This window comes from Lemur catta, chromosome 2, assembly GCF_020740605.2.
Source record: "Lemur catta isolate mLemCat1 chromosome 2, mLemCat1.pri, whole genome shotgun sequence".
Taxonomy (NCBI): domain Eukaryota; kingdom Metazoa; phylum Chordata; class Mammalia; order Primates; family Lemuridae; genus Lemur; species Lemur catta.
This window is the reverse complement of record NC_059129.1, coordinates 1,784,646-1,811,386: the sequence shown is the minus strand read 5'-3', so window position 1 is coordinate 1,811,386 and position 26,741 is coordinate 1,784,646. Positions and strand designations below refer to the sequence as shown.

The following is a 26,741-nucleotide window of genomic DNA, read 5'->3' as shown; positions in this document are numbered from 1 at the left end:
AACATAATTGTACAGAATGCTTTCATCAGCCCAAAAAGACACCCACACCTGGTAGCAGCCACTCCCCCCATTCTCCCAACTCCCACCCCCAGCAGCTGCTGATCTGCTTTGCCTCTAAGGATCTGCCCGTCCGGGACATTTTACGTCAGTAACACGTGCCCTTCGCACCAGGCCTCTCCTCAAGGTCCACCCGTGTTGTAGTGTTATTCTTCCTTCTTTTTTTTTTTTGTCAGATAATACTCCATTGTCCCAGCACCATTTGTTGAAACTGTCAGGAGGTTTTAAAGCAAAAGAATAATGCTGCCAGAGCCTGTTTCTGGAAGGTGTTGCTGGCAACCAAATGTAGAGTCCAGTGCACTCGGAGGGAGAGTTTAGCTACTGCAGTGATCCAAGCATCTGACTGCGGGGTCTCATCTGGGGCAATGTGAAGAGAGCAAGGCAGAGTGTTCCCCAGGAGAAATGGGAAAGGCACAGGGGAAGTGGTACTGTCCCCCGAGTACATGTGGGGACAGTGGCTCGGAGCAGAGCCACGCTGCCACCAGTCGGGAGAGAAAGTCCTGAGGAGGAGCCGTTCTTGGGGCAGGGGTCTTCCTGGTGCCGAGGCCCCCTGGCTCTAGCCTTCCCCCACAACCCCCTTTAGAGGTCTGGCAGCCATGCCCCACGCTCTGGACAGCAGTGACGGAGGACCTGCTCTTTCCGCCTCCTGGACGTGCTGTGCTCTGCCCTGACCTGCCCTGTCCCCACAGGGGCCGGAAGGGCTTTGACATCGCCCTCAACTTGCTCTTTGCCATGGCCTTCTTGGCCAGCACGTTTTCCATCCTGGCGGTCAGCGAGAGGACCGTGCAGGCCAAGCACGTGCAGCTTGTGAGCGGAGTCCGTGTGGCTACTTTCTGGCTCTCCGCTCTGCTGTGGGACCTCATCTCCTTCCTCGTCCCCAGTCTGCTACTGCTGGTGAGTGCTGGTGTCACTGGGTCCTTCCTGCAGACCACAGTGGGCTTGCCTCAGGGGCCCTGCAGGATCAGAGCCAGCCTGGGTGCCAGGAGGGTAGCTGGAGATGCCCCCAGCCTCTGCCCCTCTTGGGTGTGCAGGGCCGAGCTAATGCCCGGGACGGCTGCAGCAGCACAGGGAGAAGGGGAGCTGCTGGTCAGAGGGATCCCAGGGCTGAAAGCCACCTCGGGGCCAGACATGGCCGTGGGGCCATCGGCCTGGGCTGGCTGATCTGTCAAAAGTGCTCCTGTCTGTCCCTGCCCTGCCCCGGGAAGTGCCTGCTGCTCTGCCTACTCACTGAGCCGCCTTGTCTGTGCTGCCACAGGTGGTGTTCAAAGCCTTTGACGTGCGCGCCTTCACGCGGGACGGCCACATGGCCGACACGCTGCTGCTGCTCCTGCTGTATGGCTGGGCCATCATCCCCCTCATGTACCTGATGAATTTCTTCTTCTCGGGGGCAGCCACTGCCTACACGAGGCTGACCATATTCAACATACTGTCGGGCATTGCCACCTTCCTCATGGTCACCATCATGCGCATCCCAGGTGGGGGCACAGAGTCCCCTACCCCAGTGGCCACCCTGGGGGCTGCACTGGCCACACAGGGGCGGCACTGACCCCGGGCAGAGGTGGGGCTCAGGCACCAGGTACCCAGCCGCTCTGCCCAAGGCAGCCTGCTCAGCCAGCCATGGTGGGTGGGTGTCTGCGGCATCCCTTCCTGGGCAGCTTCGGCAGAGCTGGCAGGGGCGGCCCTGGGAGGTGCCACCTCATTTGGCACAGCAGGGACAGGGCCCTGTCCATGGAGGTGCCTGATCTGTGGGGACACCTGGGGACCTGCCCTTCCCAGACTAGATCTGCCCTGGGGGCAGGTGTGGTGTGCCCTCCAGTGCTAACTGGTCTGTACCTCCTCACTACAGCAGTAAAATTAGAAGAACTTTCCAGAACCCTGGACCATGTGTTCCTGGTGCTGCCCAACCACTGTCTGGGGATGGCGGTCAGCAGCTTCTATGAGAACTATGAGACACGGAGGTACTGCACCTCCTCTGAGGTCGCTGCCCACTACTGCAAGAAGTACAGTGAGTGTCCTGCGTCCTTGGAGGGCCAGTCAGTTAACTGTCACTGCAGAGGGACTCCCACGCTCAGGGGCCTCCCCGTGTTCTGAGCGGCCTGGCGCTCACCCTCCATCCGCATCCACCTCACCACCCCATGCCAGCCGCCCGGCTCCTGCCCTAGACTCAGTCTCCTGCTGCCTTTCTCTTATAAGGACACTATCATTAGCTTTAGAGCCGCCCTAAATCCTGTACCTCACCTCGAGATCCTTACCTGATTACATCTCCAGAGACATTAGTCTCAGCAAGGTCACACTCTCAGGTTTGGGAGATAGCACTTGGACCTGTCCTTTGGGGCCACCCTCAGCCCACCACGCACCCCTTCTGTGCCTGGAACAGTCTCCCTCCCGCATCTGCAGGCAGCGTGGGGCCCCTCTGCAGGGCCCTGCACGCACCTCTTGGGCAGGCCCAGGCTCTCTGCCTGGCTCCTGCCGTGTCGTCACTTGTACGACAGCATTTGTGACTGCTTGTCATGTGCCTGTTGCCTCCCTAAACTGCCCTAAGTCAGTTTTTATATCTCAGCACAGTCCCCAGCTCAGTGAAGCGGGTGTGTGAGGACATGAGGGCGCATGGGGTCACCTTGCCCGGCAAAATCCCCAAGAGGAAGGGGAAGTACTTCAGGCTCCCACATGGGGTGACAGACACAGGGTGCACTTGGGGCAGGAGGAACGTGGCGCCTCACGGAGGGGCTGGGCACAGGCACCTCATGCTGCTGGGAACCGGGCCGGGGAGGCTGTCCCAGGCCGTAGGCTCAGCATGTCTCCTTGGCCTGCACAGACATCGAGTACCAGGAGAACTTCTACGCCTGGAGGGCCCCGGGGGTCGGCAGGTTCGTGGCCTCCATGGCTGCCTCAGGGTGTGCCTACCTCACCCTGCTCTTCCTCATCGAGACCAACCTGCTGTGGAGACTAAGGACCTTCCTCTGTGCCTTCCGGAGGAGGCAGACGCTGGTGAGTGGCTCCTGGGCAGCTCGATACTCCCCACGCCTCCACCTGGGCCCAGCACGAGGGGCTGCGTCCACCTTCCTCACTCCGTCCCCCACAGTGGTCAGGCTTCCTCATGGCCAGCACTTGCGGCCTCAGCGTGGCACGGCGGGGCCCAAGTGCACTGTCCACCCAGGCAGGGGGCATGGCCCTTACCCCTTGCAAGGGCTCTCGAGGCCTGAGCCCCGGTGCCCTCGGGTCAGCCTGGGGCCTGGGGCCATCCTCCTCGTTTTTTCAGATACACTTCAAGTCTCCATGCCCCCCATCCCCTGACAAACAAGTGAAACAAACCTGTTGAGATTGCATTGGATGGACAGCTCAACCTGGTGAATTAGCTTCTTTAAGATACTCAGACTTCTCAGCCTAGTGCAGTGGCTCACCCCTGTAATCCTAGCACTCTGGGAGGCCAAGGCGGGAAGATCGCTTGAGGTCAGGAGTTTGAGACCAGCCTGAGCAAGAGCAAAAAATAGGAACATTTCTTACAAAACTTAGGAAAATTAGCCAGGCATGTTGGTATGCACCTGTGAGTCCCAGCTACTCAGGAGGCTGAGGCAGGAAGATCGCCAGACCCCAGGAGTTCAAGGTTACAGGGAGCTATGATGATGCCACTGCACTCCAGCCTGGGCAACACAGTAAGACCTTGTCTCAAAAAAAAAAAAAAATAATAAGACTTCTCCAAAAAGGAGTTTCTTTCCACATGTGAAAATCTTTTCCTACATGCCCTCAGGAGTTTTGATTTTCTCCGTGAGTCGGTGCAATTCTTGTTCCTTGGGTAGCATATGTTCGCTGGGTGCTAATTTCAGTCTGTAAGGCCCCTCGGCCTTCTAGTGAAAGGTCTGAGTTGCACACGTGGGGCCTGACAGGGTGAAAAGCCTGGAGACCTTAGTCTCGCCAACCTACCTCACAATCTCTGCGCCCACCTCCTCCCTCGGAGGGACTCCTGCGGCTGGGCTTCCCTCACGTGGCCTTTGACTTGAACAATCAGGCAGAACTGTGCATCCGGACGTCGGTGCTTCCTGAGGACCAAGATGTGGCAGACGAGAGGAGCCGGGTCCTGGCCCCCAGCCTGGACTCCCTGCTCGACACGCCTCTGGTCATCAAGGAGCTATCTAAGGCAAGGCTGGGACGTGGGGCCCTTCCCGCCGGCTGTCCCTGGGGTCTGGCCCCGTCCCCGGAAGCTTGCAGGGGCTGAGGCCCAGGGTCACTCTGGTGGGTCTCCAGGCTTCCTCATTCTGGCATTTTCCGTCGGGCACCTGCAGGTGTATGAGCAGCGGGTGCCCCTCCTGGCTGTGGACAAGGTCTCCCTTGCAGTCCAGAAAGGGGAGTGCTTTGGCTTGCTGGGTTTCAACGGAGCTGGGAAAACCACGACTTTCAAAATGCTGACTGGGGAGGACAGCATCACTTCTGGGGATGCCTTCGTCGGGGGCCACAGCATCAGCTCTGACATCGGGAAGGTGGGCACAGCCAGGTGGCCCCATGGGGGGCGATGGGCAGGCATGACGGGGAACCCGGGAGGAAGGGCTGGAGCCGCCCTCTAGCTCCCAGTGGGCACAGCACACGCTTGTGGATGGCAGGACAAGGCAGTGACCGGGCCAGGCCAGGCAGGTGACGGGGAGGAGAGACATGTGCCAAACCTGTGAGCGCTGAGAGGCATGTCGCACACTGACGGAGGCCGTTTGTGTCCAGGCAACTGGGGTGTGGGCTTAGAGGCCTTGCTGAACGAGGTGTGGGCTTAGAGGCCTTGCAGAAGTGAAGGCCCGGGACCCGCCACAGTTTCCCCACATTGGGCTGAACCCCACAGGCTGCCTGCCAGGGTAGGGGTGGACCAGAGGCAGCCATCCTGCCCCTGCCCCTGCCCCTGGAGCCTGTGCAGAAGGTCCCCGTGTGCCAGGCAGAGCTGGGGACACAGGAAGGCAGAGAGCCCGAGAGGTGGCCTTGGGTTCTGCCATAGCTGGCAGCAGGGGCTCTGGACTGTGGCCCCGGGGCCAGAGCACACTAGGTCCTCTCTAGAGAAAGGCTCATCCTGGGACTCAAAGAGTCCCCCAAATAGTGTCCCAAGGCCTACGAGCACTGCACAAAAAACAGACAAAGGTGATGGCACCATGGCTGGAATCCAGACTCCAGGCCCCACCAGAGGGACAAACTCACAGGCCTCAGATCTGCAGGTGTCAGGCCCAGGTTATACAATAACTGCTCACTGTGTTTAAGGAAATACATTATGTGACTGGACATACATGCAAGAGAGAGGGCACTGCATGTGACCTAGACGTGCAGGGGAGGTGGGACGTCCTGAATGCATGTATCAGAGTCCCAGGAGGAAAGGAGAGGGAACGCGGAAGGTAGCAGCCAAAGACATACTGGCTACGAACCCACTAAAAACACACTCTGGAAGCCTGAGGACTCCAAGGAAGGTAAAGAAAGCCGGTCTCTGGAATTCACAGAACCCAGGCACACCTGTCCCCCACCAGCTGCCGAGGGTAGCTGAGCAGGTGGTAGCCGGCAGCCCTGAGAGGCCACATGGTGGTGTCCTGGCTCTGCTGGATGTGGCCACCACTCGGAGAACAGCTGCTGTGCCAGTGACCAAGCGACGCCCACCACGAAGGAGCTCCTTGCAAACATCTCCCGTTAGAGGGGCAGAAAGGCAGGCCTGGCACATGTGAGATGTTTGCTATCTGGGAACAAAGCAGCGGGTGACCAGCCACGAGCTGTACAGTCTTCTGTGTGAGGTTTGCACGGGGATCGTGTCACATGCTCAGTGAACCCACTCACACCACGCTGACCCTGTGGCTGCCCGTGGTGGACCAGGCTCCGGCTACCCCTGCTGGCCTGTGACTTCAGAGTGGGAACCAAGCGATGGGATGTCTTCAAGCAGGTCTGGGAGCCTGGGCCTGGCCAGCCAAGCCCTGCCTGTGTCCCTGCTAAGCACTGCTCAGTGAGGGTCAGCTGTGGGCAGCTGCCACGGCCCAGGCACAGCTCCACGGACCACCCTGGACAGACCCTGGAGGCCAGAGACAGGCTGAGGTGGGCATCAGGGCAGGGGCCCCTGCGAGGCTTCCCTCTGGCCTGCTTTCTCCCGGCCATTTCTAACCCCAGGTGCGGCAGCGCATCGGCTACTGCCCGCAGTTTGACGCCCTGCTGGACCACATGACCGGCCGCGAGATGCTGGTCATGTACGCCCGGCTCCGAGGCATCCCTGAGCGCCACATCGGGGCCTGTGTGGAGAACACTCTTCGGGGCCTGCTCCTGGAGCCACACGCCAACAAGCTGGTCAGGACATACAGGTGCGACCTGCACCCAGCCCGGGCCCTTCCCAGGCAGAGGGCGGGGTCTCCTGAGCATACTGAGCATAGGGCAGAAGCGACCGTGCAGGCCAGTGGCCGAAGCTCCTGCCCACGGGCCCAGGACTGAGCCGGGATTTGGGAGCATGAGTCAGGCAGTGCCGGGCAAGAGGGGCTGCCCTGGCGGTCCCTACAGCCTGGACACCAGGCCAGCTGCTGAGTGACATCAGGGACCTCTCAGGCCCCTCAGGTGCAGGCCAACGGTGCTCCTGCTCTATGTGGGAGCGTGGCCCGAGCCCCAGGCTCAGCTTTCTCTGGAGGCTCCGAATGTGCGGAGCGCTTTCCAGGCACATGCCACCCCCCTTCACCAGGGGTGCTCTGCAGTCACTGCACACGGGCCTCTGCTGGGACCCGGAGCCTGTTCTAACCTGGCACCCCTCTGCCCCCAGTGGTGGTAACAAGCGGAAGCTGAGCACCGGCATCGCCCTGATTGGAGAGCCTGCAGTCATCTTCCTGGACGAGCCGTCCACCGGCATGGACCCCGTGGCCCGGCGCCTGCTCTGGGACACTGTGGCCCGGGCTCGCGAGTCCGGCAAGGCCATCGTCATCACCTCCCACAGGTAGAGCCTGGGTCTCTGTGGGTCGGTGGCAGAATCAGAATCAGGTCCATGGGAGGGCTGGGCTGGCAGGGGCCGAGTCACAGAAGACCTGGCAGCAGCTGGCACAGAGTATGCGAGGAGATCCTCAGGCCCTACACGCGGGCCACAGTCCCAGCACGGGAACCAGGCACGGCCCGATCTGGGTGTGGACACCTTCCTGTCTGCACAAGCCTTTGGCACCCAGGGCAGGCGTCAACGTCCCCCAGCCCCGCCTCAGGCCTCTGCCCCTCTCCCCAGCATGGAGGAGTGTGAAGCCTTGTGCACCCGGCTGGCCATCATGGTGCAGGGCCAGTTCAAGTGCCTGGGCAGCCCCCAGCACCTCAAGAGCAAGTTCGGCAGTGGCTACTCCCTGCGGGCCAAGGTGCGGAGCGAAGGGCAGCAGGAGGCGCTGCAGGAGTTCAAGGCGTTCGTGGACGTGACCTTCCCAGGTGTGTGCCAGCCCTGGCAGCCCCCACCAGGTGGGCCCTGGGCCCCTCCATAGCCCTTTCCCAGCTACTGTGCAGAGGGTGTCTGTGCCTCACTCCTGCCAAGTCCCATCTCCCTGGGCCCATGCACCCAGGCCACCCTCCCCTGGCCCCCAGCCCAGTCCTCACAGGAACACGGTCTCCCTGTCACGCAGGCAGCGTCCTGGAAGATGAACACCAAGGCATGGTCCATTACCACCTGCCGGGCCGTGACCTCAGCTGGGCAAAGGTGAGCGCAGGCCCTGCAGCCCCACTGCTGGGGCTGGGCAGGGTCTCTCCAGGGGCTGCCAGGCTCTCTCCCTGCCCATTTCTCCTCCAATACCCACCCTAACATCTGCCAGATTTGGGGTTTTATACCCAGAAGTTGGGAGGAATTCAGCATAAAACAAGAAACCGGCCCACAGGGGCACAGCTGGCTCTAAGTCATCCTCTCCCTAGAGTGCAGTGGACCTCACATGCAGACTTCTTGCTGGGGCTCTGGGGCAGGGCTGGGCACAGAGGGACCTGGGGGCCCTGCCAGCTGCTCATTGCCAGAGGACTCCCAGGTCCAACTGAGGAGCCCGAACCTAGCCTCTCTTATCAGTGGCTGTTCTGCTTCCCAAAGGTGTTTGGCATTCTGGAGAAAGCCAAGGAGAAGTATGGCGTGGACGACTATTCCGTGAGCCAGATCTCCCTGGAGCAGGTCTTCCTGGGCTTCGCCCACCTGCAGCCGCCTGCCACGGAGGAGAGCCGATGAGGGGCCCGCTGCTGCCTCGCGGGCCCCGTGCAGGGACAGGACGAGCCAGTGCGCAGGGTGCCTCCTCTCCCTCTGGGTTTGTCTTGTCCTTTATTTTTAATCACTGTTTTCTATGATGGATATGAAAAAACCAAGGTGGTGTGCACAGAAGGGACCTCCTGTCGGGATCAGCATGCCGACATCCACTTCCGCAGGCAGACTGGATTCACGTCCCCAGACTACGAGCATGGGCAAGCCCTGGGGTCCTTGGGTGGACAGCTGTCCCAGGAAGGGACCGCGGCTGACCTGGGGGTGCACACACAGAGAGGACCCAGCGACATGTCCGTGTTTACACATGACACAGAACTTCTCCGGGGAGGAAGTGAGAAGTCAGCCGGGATGAGCTGTAGCACAGCTCCAGGCTGCCAAGGACAGACAGAAAAGTCGCAAGTCGCCATCCGTGAAGGGAAGATGTTGGCCATGACGACGTGCTGGGGCCTTCACATCCGGGGCAGCCCAGGAAGCGTCCTTGGCGCACCGTTCCTTAGGGTGTGGGGGCCAGGCACCATCCCAGGAGGATACTCCGGAAGCCTCCGGTGCAGGGAGGGAAGGGGCCAGACAGGAAGCACAGTCCTCTGTTCCCAACACTGCGCCCGTGAGAAATCACTGGCCCCAGGACAGTCAGGGACCACCACAAGCGCTGAACAGCTGTCTCTCAAGGCCACATTGTACACGCTGTGAGTCTATCCAGAAAATAAAGGCTGAGGGGACATGATCACAGTCTGCGTCACACACGAATGGGGGTCGGGGGCTCCATCATTCACCCAAGGTCCAGGCACGAGGCTCTGGTGTCGAGATTCCATCAAACAAAAGCGGGAATTGCTTTTCCCAGTAGGGAGACACCTCAGTGACCTGAGGCGAAGGAACAGGCTCAAAACACGAACAGAAAAGCAGGTCAGATAAACCCCAGGCAGATCCCCAGCCAGCAGCCAAGGAGAGCGTGTGGGCCGGCGGGAGGCACCTGGGTGGGCAGGAGGCCCCGGCTCTGGGATCACCGTGGGCCTCGTGCCCCTCCATCCACGCACTGTTACTTCTCGTGGTTTTCTGCAACCTTGCGATCGGATCCCTGTGCACTATGCATTCCCTTAGATTTCATAATTCTGGAAAAGATTTTTCATCACTTTGACTCATTAGGGACAATTTCAAATTTGTCTTCTTAGCAGTCCCTGGAAGTTTATGAAAGCTGCAAAGTTTCCAGGAGTTTTTTATTCCCTTTAAAATTCTTCAAACTATCACCATTTAGTTCCACATTGGAAAAAGTAAACTTAGGGAGGGGTGGCTGTGGCCTAAACACTGTCCAGGAGAAAAGAGCCAAGAGGCGGGCCCGGCCCAGTCCCTCATTAGCTGCCTCAGCAGCCATGGCCTGGGGTTGGGAGGGCACAGAGCCCAGGGCGTGTGGACAACTGATAGCCCTACTGCAGGGAGTCCTTCGACTTGTTTCTAAGTCCACGTTAGAGATTTAGGAATCTGTCATTTTCCTCCTTTGATACCACAAAGAAGGGTGTGAGGAAGGCGTCCAGGACTGAAGGCACAGCCCACGGGAGGCAGCGCACATGCCCCCAGCTTGTGTGGCCAGGACATGCAGAGGAGCCTGGCCACCCCTCTCCCGGGCGTGGGACACTGCCAACAGAGGTCTTTACGTGAGAAGTTTAAATTTCACAACCAGAAATCCTTCTCAGGGAGACGACCCGTAGCTATGCAGGGGATGACATGGGCACAGCCGAGGCCACTGTGTGGGGACCACGGGACAGGCGCATGCAGAGCTGGGGAAGAGTGGTATCTGTGGGGGAGCCCAAGGCACCCAAGGGGCAATCCCATCAGCGGGGACCCAGGAGCAGGAGGGGTCCACCCGGCGTCCCCAAGGCCACTACTCAGTGCTGGAGCCGAGTCCTCGAGGACGGAAGCCTGATGGTTTGGGCTGTGGCAGTTCCAAGCCATGGGGACGGAGGTTGGGAAAAGGCCATGGACTCAAACAACAGAAGTCTGGCCTGCTTCCCACCACCCTATTCGCAGGGCACCTCCTCTAGACTGCGTGGGCCCAGGGGCTCTCTGGGGACGCCTCTGTGGAGACTTAGCTCCTGCCCCGCGCCCACCCCGCGGCTCAGTGAGACATGGGAGGGAAGGTTTTCCCTCCACTGCTCTGCATGGCCTGGCCTCGAGCTCCCCCAGGGCAGACACCTGATGGGGCCGAGAACCAGACCCACGGAAGAGCTTGTGCTTTTTGTCCCCCAAGTCCTGCCCAGTCCATTGGCACAGCTCAGCTGAAACACTTGGACAGTGGTCATTGCACCAAGAACGAGGGTCAGGGAAGAATGTGCCATGGGCCCGCGCCAACGCTGAGCGCCTCCACTGCCCCCATGGGGCAGGCAGGCCACCAGGCAGCGCCAGTCACAGGTCAGGGAACCCACCCCCAGAAAACCCTGATCACAGAGGTTTAAACAAGTTTATTTCTCAGCTGTGTTCTAAGTCTGGAGAAGGCAGTCCAGGGCTTTGCCACCTCCAGGGTCTTGGGGAGCCAGGCTCCACCTGCCTGCTCCCCACCCTGGTAAGGGTCTCTCTCCTCGAGGTCACCTCTTGGTCTGGAATCAGCAGGAAGCGGGGGATGGGGTGACAGAAGGGTACCTTTGGCTGACCCAGAACCTTCAGAAAATTCCCAGGTGTCACTGGCTTCCACATGCCTAGTTCTGCCCAGAACGTAGGCAGCTACGTCAAGCACAGGGAACCCAGGCAGGACATGACCACAGAGCCACCACAGGCACAGAAGGCAGGATCTGTGTCCCTCTGGAGGTGGCCCCCAACCCCAGCAGTGTCCACCTGAGCTGGTGAGACCCCACTGCACCCAGGACACCCCTCTGGCAGAAGTGGCCATACCCCAGGGCCTCCCCCCATGTCCCCCGGAGTGTCCTGGCCCTTTGGTTGCAGGGACTCAGAAAAGCAAAGCCAACAGGACCACTTCCTGCTGGGCAAATTCCAGTCACAGATGTTTAGTCCAGGATTCCAGGGGGAGCCAAGGTCGCCTGAGTCCTAGGGACTCCCAGCCTGGTCTCCGAGAGCAGCCAAGAAGACGGAGGCCGGAGCCCAGCGAGGAGGAGTGAGCCAAGGCCAGAGACAGGTCCAAGCGCAGCAGCGAGCTGTCTGAGGATGACCACACACACCAGCCGGACACAGGAGCTGGCCTGGCCCCTCAGCCCACCCCAGAACCCCAGCCCAGCCTGTCACTTCCCTGAACACACAGAGGCAACGTCCCAAGGCTGCAGGGCAGTCAGACCTGACACCTGCAGGGCCAGGGCCTGGGGTGACAGAGAGGGGGTTCCGCTAGGCCAGCCCAGGGCTAGAACCCCAGCCAGGGCAGTGTTGCCTCTGCTCCACCTGAATAACATACCGCTCACCTGTGGGGGGCAGCACGATGCTCCCGGTGTCAGCCAGCTGGGCCCTCTGGGACCCCCCGACTCCCAGAGGGTCTATGTGAAGGCCAGTGCTGCGTGTGCTAAAGGCCACAGCCTGCCCTGCACACAGGTGTGAGGGGCTGTCCTGGGTAGGACAGCCTGGGCCCCACCTGAGCCCACTCCAGCATGGAGAAGATGACCCAGCACTGAAGTCAGAGTCAGGCTGCGCACCCCCCCGCCCGGCAGGTACGCCCCTCCCTCCAACATGAGGCCCCATGCCTGATCCCTGGCAAGCTCTTGCAGCCCCACACGAGGCCTCACCACCGTGCCCCCAGGACCCTGCAGCAACCCTGCACCCCCAGGAGGCAGGCGAGGGTCAGGCCGGTGCTGGGCGGGGCCCCCTTCTCACCTGATGGGCCCTCCTGGCCGGGCTTCGGGAAGGCAGGCGTAGGGTGAAGCAGTGGGGCTGGGCCCGGGGAGCGGGGGCCCTGCCTTCCTTCCTCAACACACGGGGCTGCCCAGGCCCCGCTCCTGGGGCCCGGCCCACACCCCACAGACGCCAACATCAGATGCCTCCAGGTCGGAGAAGCTCCACATCAACTGGCTGCAGATGGCACCAGGGCAGCTGGGCCTGGTCAGTACCCCAGCCTAGCCAGAGGCCCAGCCAGCTCCCAGCCTGCCCGAGACCACCTGGGTGGGCAGCTCAGGTGTCTTGACCCTTGACTTCCTCATGGCAGAGATGGACACATGGCTTTCGGTGTGGGAACGAGCACAGGCTCCCAAGTCTACCGCTCCGGAGGGGGCCTGTGGGAGGAGCCTCAGGCCCTGATGGCCCCCTACCCCTGAGGATGCACACCTGGGGCAGGGAGGCCTCTCGCAACTGCAGAGTCTCCCAGCTGGCCAAACTCGCCCCGAACCCACTGCCTGGCCACCCAGAAGGACCCAGCCCCACCCCCTCCTCAGACAGGTGCCAGGCCTTGGTGACTGCCCCCTTGGCAGCTCCTCTTCTACTGCCTCCCCCAAGGTCACCAGTCATAACCTTCTCTTCCACCTGGGTAGGCCACACCTGCCCTCAGCCTACAGCCCGGTTTTAGCAGTGGGTAGAAGTGTTTCCTTGACACGGTTTACGAGGGGATGCATTGCCTGGCCAAAGCTCCTGGCGACACACTGTGACCTTCACCACAGCCCAGGCTATCACTGACCCTCACAGTGTCCTGGGCCACCAGCTCCGACGATGGGCACTGCAGAAGCCATCGGGCACACAGAGGATGAAGGCAGGGAGAACATTCTGCCTTAACAAGCTCTCAAAGTCTGACCAGACTCAAATCGCCCACAGGTGACCCCTCAGCCCTGGGAAGGCAGCTCAGGACACTGGCCAGAGCCCACAGGATGCCTGTGACACAGCATTCCAGGGCTCTAGCCAGCTACCAAATGTCCCATCCAGAGGGCTGAAAACCCCCTGAGGTCCCAAAAGCCCCAGCTCCACAGCTCTCAGCCTCCCACACCCTAGCAGATTTAGGGCAGGGGGTGGGGGAAGCACCAGAACTCCTGGAAGGATGGTGGTGGAGCTAGTAGACTCCAGAATTTAATTTTAATTCTTTTTAGAGACAGGGTCTCACTCTGTCCACCCAGGCTGGGGTGCAGTGGCATCCTCATAGCTCACTGCAGCCTCGAACTCCAGGGCTCAAGTGATTCTCCCGCCACAGCCTCCCAAGCAGCTGGAACTAGAGGTATGCACCACCACAACTGGCTTAATTTGTAGAGACAACGGCCTCAATACATTGCCTAGGCTGGTCTCAAACACCTGGCCACAAGTGACCCTCCTGCCTCAGCCTCCCAAAATGTTGGGATAACAGGTGTCAGCCACTGCACCTGGCCAACTCCAGAATCTTATACTCTCATGTTTCTTCCAAACATGTTTCTGCCGATTCTCAAAGTGGCAAAAGTCAGGATGCTCAATTTTTAAAGCTTGACAGCTGATAGCACTTTTCATAACAAAAATCAGTAACATTTAGAAACAAACTTGATTAAATTCATAAGTGTCTGAATAAATCATGCTTTTGGATTTAATATAAAATGTGTTAAAGCTTATACGCAGCCCACATTAAATTACTTTAGAGCATTAAAAAAAGCAGAACATAATGAGTGCGATGCGCACTGTCTAGGGGATGGACACCTTTGAGCTCTGACTTGGGGGGGTGGCAAGGGCAATATACGTAACCTAAACTTTTGTACCTCCACAATATGCTGAAATAAAAAAAAAAAAAAAAAGCAGAAAGTGGGGCTGTCAGCCCAGCTGGTTCTGTCCCTGACCCTCCTCTCCTCATGGTGGTGTCTCCAGGCTGCCCCCCTAGGGTGTCAGTGCTGCCCTGGGCACAGGCTTTGGGTTAGGGGCCCTTCAAGAGCCTTTCTGAGCACCGGGCTCCACTGCCTCCAACTCCATCTGCTGCCTGCCTTGACCACCAAGGCCCCCCATGCCTCAATGCCAACCCTCCCAGGGCCCTTCCTTACAGCAGGGAGGGGCTGTTCCACTTACCCCTTCATGCTTGGCCACGGCAGATATGACAGTAATGCAGAGAATTAAACTTATTGTAAATGCTCTGCACATCAAACACGGCAGCGGGGATGCCTGGACCAGACTGGGCCTGCCAACCTCCACCCACAGGAATGAGCGGGGGCTCGGTGGAGTGGAGTCAGGCGGTGGCTCCTCCACTCAGCTGTCCTTTGTCCTCAACTCTGTGGACATCCCTCAGCCTAGGACAAAGGGCTAGAAGCACACTTGACACCCCTGGACAGGACCAGAGGGAGTGAGCTTGGGAAAGGAGTCACCACCACACACTGGCTGGAAAAAGCACTGTAGGGAAGAGAGCAGTGACTACAGACCCGGTCTCCTTTGTCCATCCCACGTCACCGAGCGGCACCCTGGACTCTTTCCTGTTTTCCGCATTGACATCTAACATCCCCGAGTCACGTTGGTTCCCTCCTCCAAAAGGTGGGTACGGATCTGTCCCCTTCTCTCTTCCTTGCTGCCACCAAGCTGTTCAGCCAACGTCTGGGGCTGAGTGCGTCTGCCTTCCTTGCACAAATGACCACAGAGCAACGACTGCTTGCCAGGCACAGAGGGGGACGCGGGAGACACAGCAGTGAACAAAGCCCGCCAGGTGCTCACCCTCTCAGTGCCGGGCATTGCTCCCTCAGCCCCTCCACTGTCCTTCCCAGAAAGCCCGACAGTCTCCCCGCCCGGGCCCTCCACCGGCCGCTGGGATGAAGCCTCGGCGCCGTACCCCCGACCTCCTCCACGTCCCCCCACCGCTGAACTAGCCCCGGCCCTCGAGCCAGCGCACTGGCCACCCTCCGCTTCCCCAGACGACCCTCGACGACGCCTCTGCACCTGCTGTTCTCGCCACCAGGCGCGCGCTTCCTCTCGGTCTCAGCCGCAACGTCGCCTCCTCGGAGACGCCTCTCCCTCAGCACCTCACCCACGGCTGCGCCCAAGCTCCTCGTTCCCCACGGCCGCACTGCCCGGCGACCGCGCCCACCCGCCGAATTCCACCTGCGCCGAGGCCGCGTCTACGCGGTCACCCCGCACACCACCCGCGAGTTTTGACCGCACGAATCCACGCCCCGCAGCGGCCCGTCTCTGAGCTGCCTCCGTCCTGAAGGCCCCCAAGGCTGGCCGCGCGAGGCCGCGCCCCCTGCGCGCGCCCCCTCCCGGGCCGCCTGGCCGCCTGAACGCGGAGACGCGGGACCAGCAGCCCGGCACCCGGAGCGTGCGTGGGGGCCGGAATCCGGCCGCGCGCGCCGGCCCACTGCGCACGCGCACGGAGAGGGGGGGGGCCGCGGCAGCGTTAACCCCCTCTGAACTGCAGACGAGCCGCCCACGCGGCGCGGTCCCGCAGCTCCTAGAGCTACCAGTTTGTCCACTCTGGTAGGCGCGCAACCAGCCCGGGACAGCTCCGGAGACTTGTCCAAATGGGAGACACACTAAGAGGCCCGACGCGATTCACCACAAACTGCCTTGGCCCTTTAACGCTCCCCCGCTGGCGCCCATTGGTTGAGACGTTCTGCGTCATCGCCGCGCGCCGGACAGCAGTGTCTTCCCGCTCCTTTGCTCTGACGGCAGAGCTGCGCCGGCCTCAGCGGCTGAGGAGATCAGGAGGTGGCGGTGGGAAGATGTAAGTTGGGGCCAGAATCCGACCGCATCCGAGCTTCAGGGTCCCCCCGCCAAGCTCGGCGGGGCGCATCGTGAATCCGGCCCGCTCCTCAGCACCGCGGTGCGGCAGCAGCCTGGCGGCGCGGCGCGGGATCCAAAAAGAAAGCGTGGCCCGGGGCGGGTGGAGTGGGAGGTGTCGGGGCCGCGGCCCGGAAGTGGTCGGGGCCGCAGCGGACGGAAGGGCGTCCGTGTTTCGTCCGCTCCGCGGCGACGGCCCAGCCAGGCCCCCGGGACTCGGGGCGTCAGGGAGGGCTGTTTCCCCCCTTGGGGCTTTCCCGCCGGGCCAGAGACCCAGGCCCGCAACGCCAGGCCCTGCCCTGGAAGGGGACGGGAAACGGCGAGCTCGGCGTGTCGGGCCGGTGCCGGCGGGCGCAGTTTCTTTGTGAGATGCCGCGGAAGGCCGGCTGATTCTCCCGTCGGAGTTAGTATTCAAACATTGACTCCGCGAACGTTCACTGGCCTCCTGTTGCCGCTCTTGGCGCTAGGCCTTGGGGATACAACCCAGTGTGGACCGAGTACGGTGGCCGAGCTCACTTCGACGGAGAACCCGAGAAGGGTGGATACGGGAAGGTTAAAGTCGATGGAGGAGAAACGTGGAGTAGGCTTTTCTGTCTTTATTTTGCATGAATTATGCCTGGAATGTACTTTTAAATGGGGAAGGTGCTCTGAAGATTTGTGCTGAAACGCCATCTGCTCGAGATTTAACTAATTGTTCTCTCTCTCTCTGTTGGACGCGCACCTTTCCGGAGGATGGGGGAGGTAACCAAGGTCCTGAGCTGTTACCTGAACTTGGGTGAACACAGAACCTCAACCTTTGCTTTCTAGCACTCGACCACACCCAGCAAGGCGTTCACTTTGCGGTTTTTAATTTTTAGAGTGCTTAAGAATAACTGGTGCTTGATACACAAAGTACATTCGGGCAGATCTTTAGGACGGGGGCAGGGGGGATGGTGTGTGTGTGTGGCTGGAATCTGCGTGTGTGACCTCCACTCTGGGTCTGCACTGTCCAGTAAAGTAGCCTTTGGCCACGTGTGGCTATTGGGTATTTGAAATATAGCTAACCCAAACTGAGATGATAAAATGATACATGCCAGATTTAAAAGACTTCATTTACTATGAAAAAAAGTAAACCTTTTTCGGATATAGTTTGTCAAATCTTAAAAACTAATTTCACCTACTTTTGTGATGTGGCTATTAGGAAATTTCAGGTTATGCTTGTGGCTCACACTCTATTTCTATTGGACGGTGCTGCTCTAGGTGATCCTAAGTGGGGGAGGGGAGCCTTGGTCCAGGAACCCCTGTTGAGCATTCAGAAATTGTGTGGCTTTGGAAACAGCACGTATAATATGGGGAAGGAGCCTCCAAATATGGAGAAACAACCCTTTCTTCTAACATTTATTGAGGCTTAACTGGGTGCCATGTCTCTTTTGTGACTTAATTAATGCCCTTGATGACTATAAGGTGGGAACTGTAATTGTCACCATATTGCCAGTGAGAAACCTCAAAAAGAATAAATGATTTGTCTACGATTACACAGCAAAACCTCAAATCAAACCCAGGCATGCTGACTCCAGACTCTTAACCTCTGAATTGTGTTCACTGATTGATTACTCTAGGACCCTGCCCTTGTCAGGTGCTGCCTGCTGGGTGTATCTAGTACCTTACTGTTTTAAGGTCAAACATTTTGAGTAGGTTTTACATCCCTGGAAAAGAGCAGCAAAGGTGATAGTCTGCCCTCTTCCACTCCCATTTGGCCAAAGCCAGGTGCTCTTCTTTCTTGGGTCAGAATGTGTATTCAGCAGCATTTTGAAGCACTCCTGGCAGGTGTACCCTGCTCATGTGAAACCAGGACTCGATTGTGTGCTGTGTCCGCCTTATTTACAGACTGTTGGAGAAGGTGAGACAGAAGTAGTTAAGACCAGCATCCTGAGACCTTTGCTTACAACTCATGAAGATTGTACAAAGCCTCTCTGGAAATACTGAAGGCAGCACTCCCTGGAAAATATGGCATATAATGAATTAGTTGTTTGTTTGTTTATGTTTTGGGTTTTTTTTTTCCTTTTGAGACAGGGTCCAGGCTGGAGTGCAGTGGCACAATCATAGCTCACTGTAACCTCAAGGAGTCCTCCCGCCTCTGCCTCCAAAGTACTGGGATTATAGGTGTGAGTCACCACACCTGGGCAGCATTTTGTTTTTGAGTAGTAATTTATTGCCATTATTTGAGCACATGCTACAATCCAGGCATTTTGCTAAACCCTTACATGACATGCAGTGTCTCACCCAATTTCAGTGTCTGCTTTTTTCCCTAACATCTTATTTCTAAGCACTAAAAGAGTTGTGCAATTAATACCCACATAACCACACCTAGATTCTGCAAGTCACATTTCTGCCATATTTGCTTTATCATGTATCATGTATTGCCACCCATCAATCTTTACTTTTTCTTGCATTTCAAGGTAAATTGCAGATTTGTGTGTACTTTCCCATATGCATTCCATATGCATATCATTAACCAAAGTTTAGTATTTGCTATAATTCTTGTACTTTTTAAATGTTCATATGCGACATTTCACCTATTCGCATTTGAGTGTTAAATGTTTTAGTGCTAGTACCAGTTGCTTTTGAAATGGAAAGCAGACTCCCAGTCATATTATCCAGTGTATCCTAAAAGGAAATTACCACAATAAAACAAGATCTAATCCTGTCTGCAGAGCCATACTCGAGGTAGCTTTTTCTCTGTTCTGCATGCGAATGGTGCTATAGTGTTTTGACAGAACCATAGAGGGCTTGTCCTCAAACTTACGAGTGAAAACTGGTATTGTACAATAACAACGAAATAACAATGATAGGTACCACTGCCACCTCCTTTTTTTTTTTTTTTTTAATATGCTCAGGTGTCAGTTCTACCTATGCCGGTGGGGGTAGACAACCCTCCATGAGGAGATGGTGACTGTTCCCGTGGGTTCCTGGATGTGTGGACACTAGTTGCTTACCGTGTTCCCTTGCTGCCTTCCTGTGTACTCGGCTTTTACTGCAAAGTAGATTTGTTGCCTTGCCAATTCGTTTACTCTTTAAATCCTTTTATCTTGTTATTAGGCTGCTCTTTGGCGTAAATTGCAATCGATTAGGGATCGTTTCTCAGAATCGAGTTAGAAGTGAGAGTTCAGATAAGTGAGGCCGCCATTGCTGCTTTGAACACCTCAGAAGGGGACAATGGATTTATCAGGAGTGAAAAAGAAGAGCTTGCTAGGAGTCAAAGAAAATAATAAAAAGTCCAGCACTAGGTAATCCTCTGTAAGATTTTTCTAGTGCTACTATGGGGGTGCTCACTGCTAGGGACCCTCAGAAAGGGGAAGATTGAAAATGTTTTGTATTCTACAGTGAGTGTCCTAAGCCACAGATCATTTTGCTCTGTGCTCACCTGGGATCTTTGTAGCCCTGCTGGATCCCCTCTTGTGGGTTGTGCTGTTGTTTTAGGGTTTGGTCACAGGGGCATGCAGTCTCACACTCTTCCTCACCATCCAGGGCTCCTTCTCCTACCAAACGCAAAGACCGCTCTGATGAGAAGTCGAAGGATCGCTCCAAAGATAAAGGGGCTGCCAAGGAGTCCAGTGAGAAGGATCGCGGCAGGGATAAAACTCGAAAAAGGCGCAGCGCTTCCAGTGGTAGCAGCAGCACCAGGTGGGGCTGGCTGGCCTGGAGCCTGGAGAGGACCCCGCTGCAGCAGCCACCTCCCTCCTTTCCACAGAGGGCTCAGTTTTCTTGATTATTTCCAAAGAAAACACTTGCTCAGATTGTTAATAGAGACCCTGTTTTATGGCAGAACGGTTTGGGGTTTGCTCTAGTTATATATAAAAGTTGTGTTTGGATTTTTTCCTTTTCTTTAGATATTAGGAGACATGACATTTTGGGGTATATTTTTCTCACATGTGTTTTATTAAGAATTGTGATTGGAGTGCCCTGTTCTAGAGTTTATTTTTCAGTAGTTGAAACCAGCCTGAGTCAGCCAGCAGACACCTTCCCAGCTTAAGTTGGTGGTTCTGGCTTTTGTCAGACTCCTTTTACTTCCCGGTAGGAAAGGCATCAGTGTAGCTAGCGAGCAGCCCATCCCCTTTCCTGTCACCCGCACAGTGTGAAGCCTAGGACCAGAGGGGGAAGTGGGAAGGTGTTCTCCCCACTGGGAGAGGCAATGGGGCTGGAAGGGACAGCAGTTTCCTCCTCTGAGGAGCACAAGACAGACATCTGCTGTACCACCCTGCCTATTGTTGTGACACCACCACCCCCAATCTTGCCCTCAGGTCTCGCTCCAGCTCAACCTCCAGCTCAGGCTCCAGCACCAGCACTGGCTCAAGTAGTGGCTCCAGCTCCTCCTCGGCGTCGAGCCGCTCAGGAAGTTCCAGCACATCGCGCAGCTCCAGCTCGAGCAGTTCCTCTGGCTCTCCAAGTCCTTCTCGACGCAGACACGACAACAGGCGGCGCTCCCGCTCCAAGTAATTGCCCCAAACTTGTGAACTATCTAGGAACTTTACTTTACAAACTGGGGGCTATAAATTTGCTGGAACTACTATAAACGTAGACCAAAAAGGAGTCTTCCAGAGTTAATAGGATTTCTAAGACAGGAATAACATACAGGAGCTGGTGGGAAAGTCTTCTCTATAAAAACTATCATACAAGCAGATGATATCCCATTAAAAAGAAATCAGGGGCTGGGCGCAGTGGCTCACACCTGTAATCCTAGCACTCTGGGAGGCTGAGGTGGGAGGATTCCTGAAGGTCAGGAGTTCGAGACTAGCCTGAGCAACAGCGAGACCCTGTCTCTACTAAAAATAGAAAGAAATTATCTGCACAACTAAAAATATACATAGAAAAAGTTAGCTGGGCATGGTGGCACATGCCTGTAGTCCCAGCTACTCAGGAGGCTGAGGCAGAAGAATCGCTTGAGCCCAGGAGTTTGAGGTTGCTGTGAGCTAGGCTGATGCCACGGCACTGTAGCCCGGGCAGAGCGAGACTGTCTCAAAAAAAAAAAAAAAAAGAAATCAGATACATTTTAACTTGACAGAAGTTGATTTTTTTCTGGTGTTTTGTTTTGATTTTTCAATCAGATCCAAACCACCTAAAAGGGATGAAAAGGAGAGGAAAAGGCGGAGCCCTTCCCCTAAACCCACCAAAGTGCACATCGGGAGGCTCACCAGGAATGTGACCAAGGTAAGGATCACAGATCCCATCTGGTAGCCGTGGGTATGGACTAGCAGGCCTTTGCCAGCAGGTGAACTTAAAATGAAGCCTTTCGATTTGAGTATAGCACTGATTAATTCCTTTTAGCGGACTATTACGTGCCTAGGAGACACTGGTTCTCATCAGAACTGGTTAGGTGGCATTAGAGTGACCATTCTTTCCCTTTTAGGATCACATCATGGAGATATTTTCCACCTATGGGAAAATTAAAATGATTGACATGCCCGTGGAAAGGATGCATCCCCATCTATCCAAAGGCTACGCATATGTGGAGTTTGAGAATCCAGATGAAGCTGAGAAGGCACTGAAGCACATGGACGGAGGTGAGTGACCTGCTGGCACCTCTGTCCTCTCAGAGACCCCTGCTCATAGGGACCTTTCCATCCCAGCTGCGCCTCTGAGTCTCTTTCGAGCTCTCTCAGGATTCTAGTTCTCACTCAGTGGGTGTGTGTGTACCAAAAACATATCTTAGGAACACTATTCTTGGGGGGGGCGGGGAATCAGCAGATATGAATATATTTGTACTTTTTAAAATTTTCAATCTGTTAAAACCATAAGGATCAAGTGAAGATTTCTTATAAAGGACACATTTGACTTTTTAGATGGAAATACTTCCTTTAATCCTTTCTGAGAGTCATCTTCTATTTTCCCAACATTTTAGTATTTTGCTAAATGACAGATTTGCTGAATTTACAAAATGTACTTATTTCCTAAACACTTATCTCTTAACTGTTCATAACATTTTTAGGCCGGGCGTGGTGGCTCACACCTGTAATCCTAGCACTCTGGGAGGCCGAGGCGGGTGGATCACTCGAGGTCAGGAGTTTGAGACCGGCCTGAGCAAGAGTGAAGACCCTGTCTCTACTAAAAATAGAAAAAATTAGCTGGGCATGGTGGCGCATGCCTGTAGTCCCAGCTACTTGGGTGGCTGAGGCAGTAGGATTGTTTAAGCCCAGGAGTTTGAGGTTGCTATGAGCTAGGCTGATGCCATGGCACTCGCTCTAGTCCAGGCAACAAAGCGAGACTCTGTCTTAAAAAAAAAAAAAAAAAAAAATTCTAGTAGGACTTGTTCCGTGCGTCCCCACACTGTGCTGTGTATCATTGATTGCAGCCAGTCTACACTGTCTCCAGGAGAAGATTGGAAGGGGTTGGCCTTTAGTGGCAGCTAGCCAGATAATGGATTTGTCTTCATTATTTGTATAGTCAGTGCCATAAAATTCTTAACTTAAGCTGGTTTTGGCAGTGGGCCAGGGGCCACCTTGGGTTGGGTTGTGTTGCTTAAGCCTCTTAAGTATGTTCTGAACACATGTCTATATGCCTGAGTTAGCCTCCAGGTACCTTTGAAGTTTCTTCGAAGGTGGAAGTAAAGGCAAAGAGATCTTTTTTTTTTTTTTTTTTTTTTTTTTTGAGACAGAGTATCACTCTGTTGCCCAGGCTAGAGTGCAGTGGCGTCAGTCTAGCTCACAGCAACCTCAGACTCCTGGGTTCAAGCAACCCTACTTCCTCAGCCTCCCGAGTAGCTGGGACTACAGGCATGCGCCACCATGTCTGGCTAATAATTTTTTCTATGTATATTTTTTTAGTTGGCCAGATAATTTCTTTCTATTTTTTTAGTAGAGACGAGGTCTTGCTCTTGCTCAGGCTGGTCTCAAACTCCTGAGCTCAAACGATCCACCCACCTCAGCCTCCCAAGTGCCAGGATTACAGGCATGAGCTACTGCGCCCGGCCAGACAAAGAGATCTTGTACCTTTTGGGGGCACAGAAGGGGCTGAGGTTGGACTCTAGGCCCCCCAGCTATGGAGATGATCTCTTGAGGTCAGGGGTACATGCTTCCCTGAGGTTCCTGAGTCTGCACTGGAGTTTCCTTTGCTCTTTCTCTCCCTGGGACCTCCATCCTGCACTGCCTCCCCTCACTCTTGCTGTGGTGCTGGCACGCACGCAGACGTTTAAATACTGTGCACACAGTCACCTCATTCAGGCTCTTGTTCAGACTCCTAAAACAAAGTACCCGACATCTCTTGAAACTTATTTCATGCTGCTATCCACAGAGCCCCACCTCTCGGTAGATGGAAGCCATCAAGGTAATCACTTGCCACCCCCTCCTATCCATTATTTAATTTTATTTTTAGAGACAGGGTCTTGTCGCTCAGGCTGGAGTGGAGTGGCTCCGTAATAGCTCACTGCAGCCTTGAACTTCTAGACTCAAGTGATCCTCCTGCCTCAGCCTCCTGAGTAACTGGACAGGTACAGCCACCATGTCTGGATAATTTTTAAAAATTTTTTTTAGAGACAGGGTCTCAGTAAGTTGCTCAGGCTGGTCTCAAACTCCTGGACTCAAGCGATCCTCACACCTCACCCTCCTGAGTGGCTGGGACTACAGGCACCACCATGTCCGGCTTCTCTCCATTTCATTTGCTGTCACAGAAGCCTCCTAACAGGCCCCCCCTCCTCTTGGTCCCAGTTTCCTGTCCTCCTTGAGAAACTCCAGTGCTGATACCACCTTCATGGCCCTGCCCAGAGGGACCGCCTTCTGCCCCTCAGGCCCCTTGTTCCCCTGTCACTCCCCTGGTTGCTTCCTTGCCTTACTAGTGTTCTGCGTCCTTCCCAGCTCAGGGCCAGGCACAACCCAACCCAACCCTCCCCTCCCCTCCCCTCCCCTCCCCTCCCCTCCCCTCCCCTCCCCTCCCCTCCCGCCTAGTGGAAGCACATTCTTTAGGTCTTGATTTGGTTGGCACTTCCTCAGGATGGCTGCCCCAGCACACCAATGTTTGAAACCCCTGTGAGGTTCCATGGTCCCTTATGGTTTTCCTGGTGAGCCTTCAGTCACGATGTTCTGTGATAATTTAGGTCTGTCATTGTATTCCCCAGGCCTGCCTTGTTCACCGTGGCATACTTTGCCTAGGGTAGGTACTTGGTAGATATTTTATGTCTTGGTCCTTTTTTCAACAGGACAAATCGATGGCCAGGAGATCACTGCCACTGCTGTGCTTGCCCCCTGGCCTAGGCCACCCCCCAGGCGATTCAGCCCTCCCAGGAGAATGCTGCCGCCACCTCCCATGTGGCGCCGGTCTCCCCCACGGATGAGGAGAAGGTAAATCAATTTGGAACCTCACAATGGACTGATGAGGCCACAAGCCTCAGTGACTGGAATGACTTTGGGACCCTTTATTCATTGCTGCCTGCCCTCCGCTGCTGTGTGGGTGCGAGGTGGCCCTTCCGAGTTGGGGAAAGCTGGTAGAAGGACTATTGCTGTGGTGAGTGACGGGCAGAAGAGGCCCAGAGTTGTGCCAGCACTCCTTTCTAAGTCTGAGCAGTGACATGGCATGGCCTTCCCACGAGACTTCTGGATCCTGAGACCAGGTGCAGGCCTGCTCCCCTTCCTAGCTAAGAAAACAGGAAGAGTCAGAGGAGTGGTGGGGGTGGGGGATAATCCCTTTGGCAAAGGCCTCAGTTTGGCCTTCCCTGGCCATGGGTGTTAAGCTGTACTTTATCCAGCCCTGAGAAAGAGGAGAGCCTGGGGCTGTGCCTTTGGTCTCAAGAACACCTCTTTCCCTTCCCAGAGCTCCAGGTCATTCCCATCCGATGGGAGCTGTCCCAGTTTCTTGTGTTGAAAAGTAGAACTATGGAGAACTGTTCCAGAAAGAAGCTAGCTTGCCTCTGTGGCCCATGCTGAGTCTGACATGGTTTCTCCTCTTCCCACAGGTCCCGCTCCCCGAGGCGCAGGTCCCCCGTGCGCCGGCGATCGCGTTCCCCTGGCCGCCGCCGCCACAGGAGCCGCTCCAGCTCCAACTCCTCCCGATAAGCAGGGCCACTGAAGCTCACGCCCCCTGTAACTTATACCCCATCCCGTCCCATCCGGATCAGTTTTGTCACTTTTCTAGCCAAAGGAGGATCAGTAGGAAAGGAAATTCCTCACTCAGGCAGGCTTGGAAGCCAGCTATTGACAGCTCTGCAGGCCGGTTTCTAGCTGCAGAAGTGCTGTTGGTTTGGGGTTGTGCCTGAACCTTAGAGTCAGTTCAGTGGCAAAGCCACCAGGGACAAGCAAGGCTCCAGGTGGCAATGTGGCCCAGCCTGGGAACACACTTTTCCTTTCCACATGTGGCCTGGTCACAGCCTTGCTGGTACTGCGCAGCATCCTTGGGGAAAGGGAGCTGCGCTTTTGCCCCAGCTGTGGCCTGGCCTTTTGCTTTCCTGCTTAGTTGTTTTCTGACCTTGTGGGTCTAACAGCCCAGAAGAGCCTCTCGCCCCAGGGCAGTTGCGGTAAATGGTTGTCTGTTCATGTACTCGTGCACATGTCACACCTCGAATCCCCCATCCTTTGAAATTGGTGAGCAGGTTGAGAGCCAGCATTGCAGGGCTGGCACAGAGTCCCCACTGGGCCTGCCTTTCGTGGTGGTTTTGCAGGTTACCTTGGCAACGTGTACATTGCTTCTTTTTGCTTGTATTGTACAGTCAGTACTATGAAATTTGCTTTGAGTTTTGTAACTTTGTAGCATTTTAGATAACATTGTGTTTGTACTTGTTGTGTAGAGTGAAGGAATTGTGTTAAATAAACCTAGGATTAGAGTGCAGAGTGCTGGTTTCACTGCCTCCTTCCTGTCCCTTGGTCCCCAGCACACTTTGTTATTTGTGACTTCTAGTGCCCCGCTAAGAACTGAATTTTGGTTTCATTTCCAAAGTGACCCCTCCAGAAGCTTTCAGGCAGGAGAGCGTAAGGCCAGTGTCCTGCAAGCTCGAAATGGTGGACAGACAGGAGAGAGGGCTGGTGTCTCAAAACCTTCATTTTTTCAGAAGCTTCAAATTCTGCCAGACCAGAAATATGAATCTTATTTGCTGCTACTATATTAAGTAGCTATAGGGAAAAAAAATTTTTTCCACCTGAAAAATTGGTTTGGGCCACAGGGAAAAATTGGAAATGCTCAGGTGATAGTTGACATCACCCAACACTGCTGAGCCCTTGCTGTGCCCAGTGCTCTGAACAGTCAGGGAAGACCCCACACCAGGGGGGACAGAGGCCCCCTACCTCAGTGCCCTGCCCAGACAGGTGGCCAATTCATGTTCTTTCCATGTTGGTGCAAATAAAAAGTTTGAGGTGCCACTGCTATCCCACAACAGGGAGGGTACCTGCTGGCCCCAGCCTTGCCTTCAAGGATACTGTGTAGCATCCTTGTCTGTACGCTTGGGGTTCTCATGTGCAAGGTGGGTGGTCTGTTCTTAACCGCCTGCAATGCTGCTTCTGTGGCTAACCTGCCAGCTCTGATTCCTGTTCCCCAAGGGGGCAAGAGGACTCACCCTAGGCAGCCCCTGGCCTCCCCCCCCAGGGCCCTTGAGTGGTTTTAGCACCCTGATTTGGTGGCCTTACCTGCTCAGATGCTGTAACAGCTGCCTCTGGCCAGGAGCTCGCCCAGTCCCTTATTGCCACTAGAGCTCACAACGGGCACCCACAGCCTCCTGCCTTAGTGGTTTTGGTCTTTGGTTGGTGGACGGCACCGGAAGCAGGAAGAGGGAACGCGTCTTCTCGGCCTGGCCCTGGGGCTCAGCGGTGGGCGGGGCAGCTGTCCTGCTGCCAGCTGCGGGAAGGGCCTGCCCCCGCCACCACCGTGTTGGTCACGATTGCGTTTTCGAAGGGCCTACGCCCTGGGGCCGGGGGGA

General features: G+C 56.1%; 2 protein-coding genes across 6 annotated transcripts in view; both read left to right on the top strand.

Annotated features, from left to right (window-relative positions):
* ABCA3 (ATP binding cassette subfamily A member 3) overlaps positions 1-8,969 on the top strand; it is a 39,151-nt gene extending 30,182 nt beyond the window's left edge. For 3 of the 4 annotated variants that reach the window (XM_045541204.1, XM_045541203.1, XM_045541202.1), the window contains 11 exons: positions 747-951; positions 1,313-1,532; positions 1,904-2,062; positions 2,873-3,045; positions 4,064-4,192; positions 4,338-4,532; positions 6,172-6,359; positions 6,806-6,976; positions 7,253-7,443; positions 7,635-7,708; positions 8,084-8,969. In XM_045541204.1, coding sequence (XP_045397160.1) covers positions 747-951; positions 1,313-1,532; positions 1,904-2,062; positions 2,873-3,045; positions 4,064-4,192; positions 4,338-4,532; positions 6,172-6,359; positions 6,806-6,976; positions 7,253-7,443; positions 7,635-7,708; positions 8,084-8,215 — 1,837 coding nt within the window. In that variant the 3' untranslated portion in view covers positions 8,216-8,969. Of the gene's footprint in view, positions 1-746; positions 952-1,312; positions 1,533-1,903; positions 2,063-2,872; positions 3,046-4,063; positions 4,193-4,337; positions 4,533-5,519; positions 6,360-6,805; positions 6,977-7,252; positions 7,444-7,634; positions 7,709-8,083 lie in introns of those variants that run through there. The other variant, XM_045541205.1, reaches the window with a different exon arrangement.
* A 6,767-nt stretch (positions 8,970-15,736) lies between these two features.
* On the top strand, positions 15,737-25,660 carry RNPS1 (RNA binding protein with serine rich domain 1). Of its 2 annotated transcripts, none has more exons than XM_045541199.1 (7): positions 15,737-15,815; positions 19,379-19,534; positions 20,152-20,343; positions 20,956-21,058; positions 21,258-21,411; positions 24,039-24,180; positions 24,792-25,660. In XM_045541199.1, coding segments are annotated over exons 1-7 (849 nt in total). In that variant the 5' UTR covers positions 15,737-15,813; the 3' UTR covers positions 24,892-25,660. The 2 variants fall into 2 exon arrangements, with proteins under 2 accessions (XP_045397155.1, XP_045397153.1); XM_045541197.1 differs by lacking the exon at positions 15,737-15,815 and adding an exon at positions 18,000-19,137.
* The last annotated feature ends 1,081 nt before the right edge of the window (positions 25,661-26,741 follow it).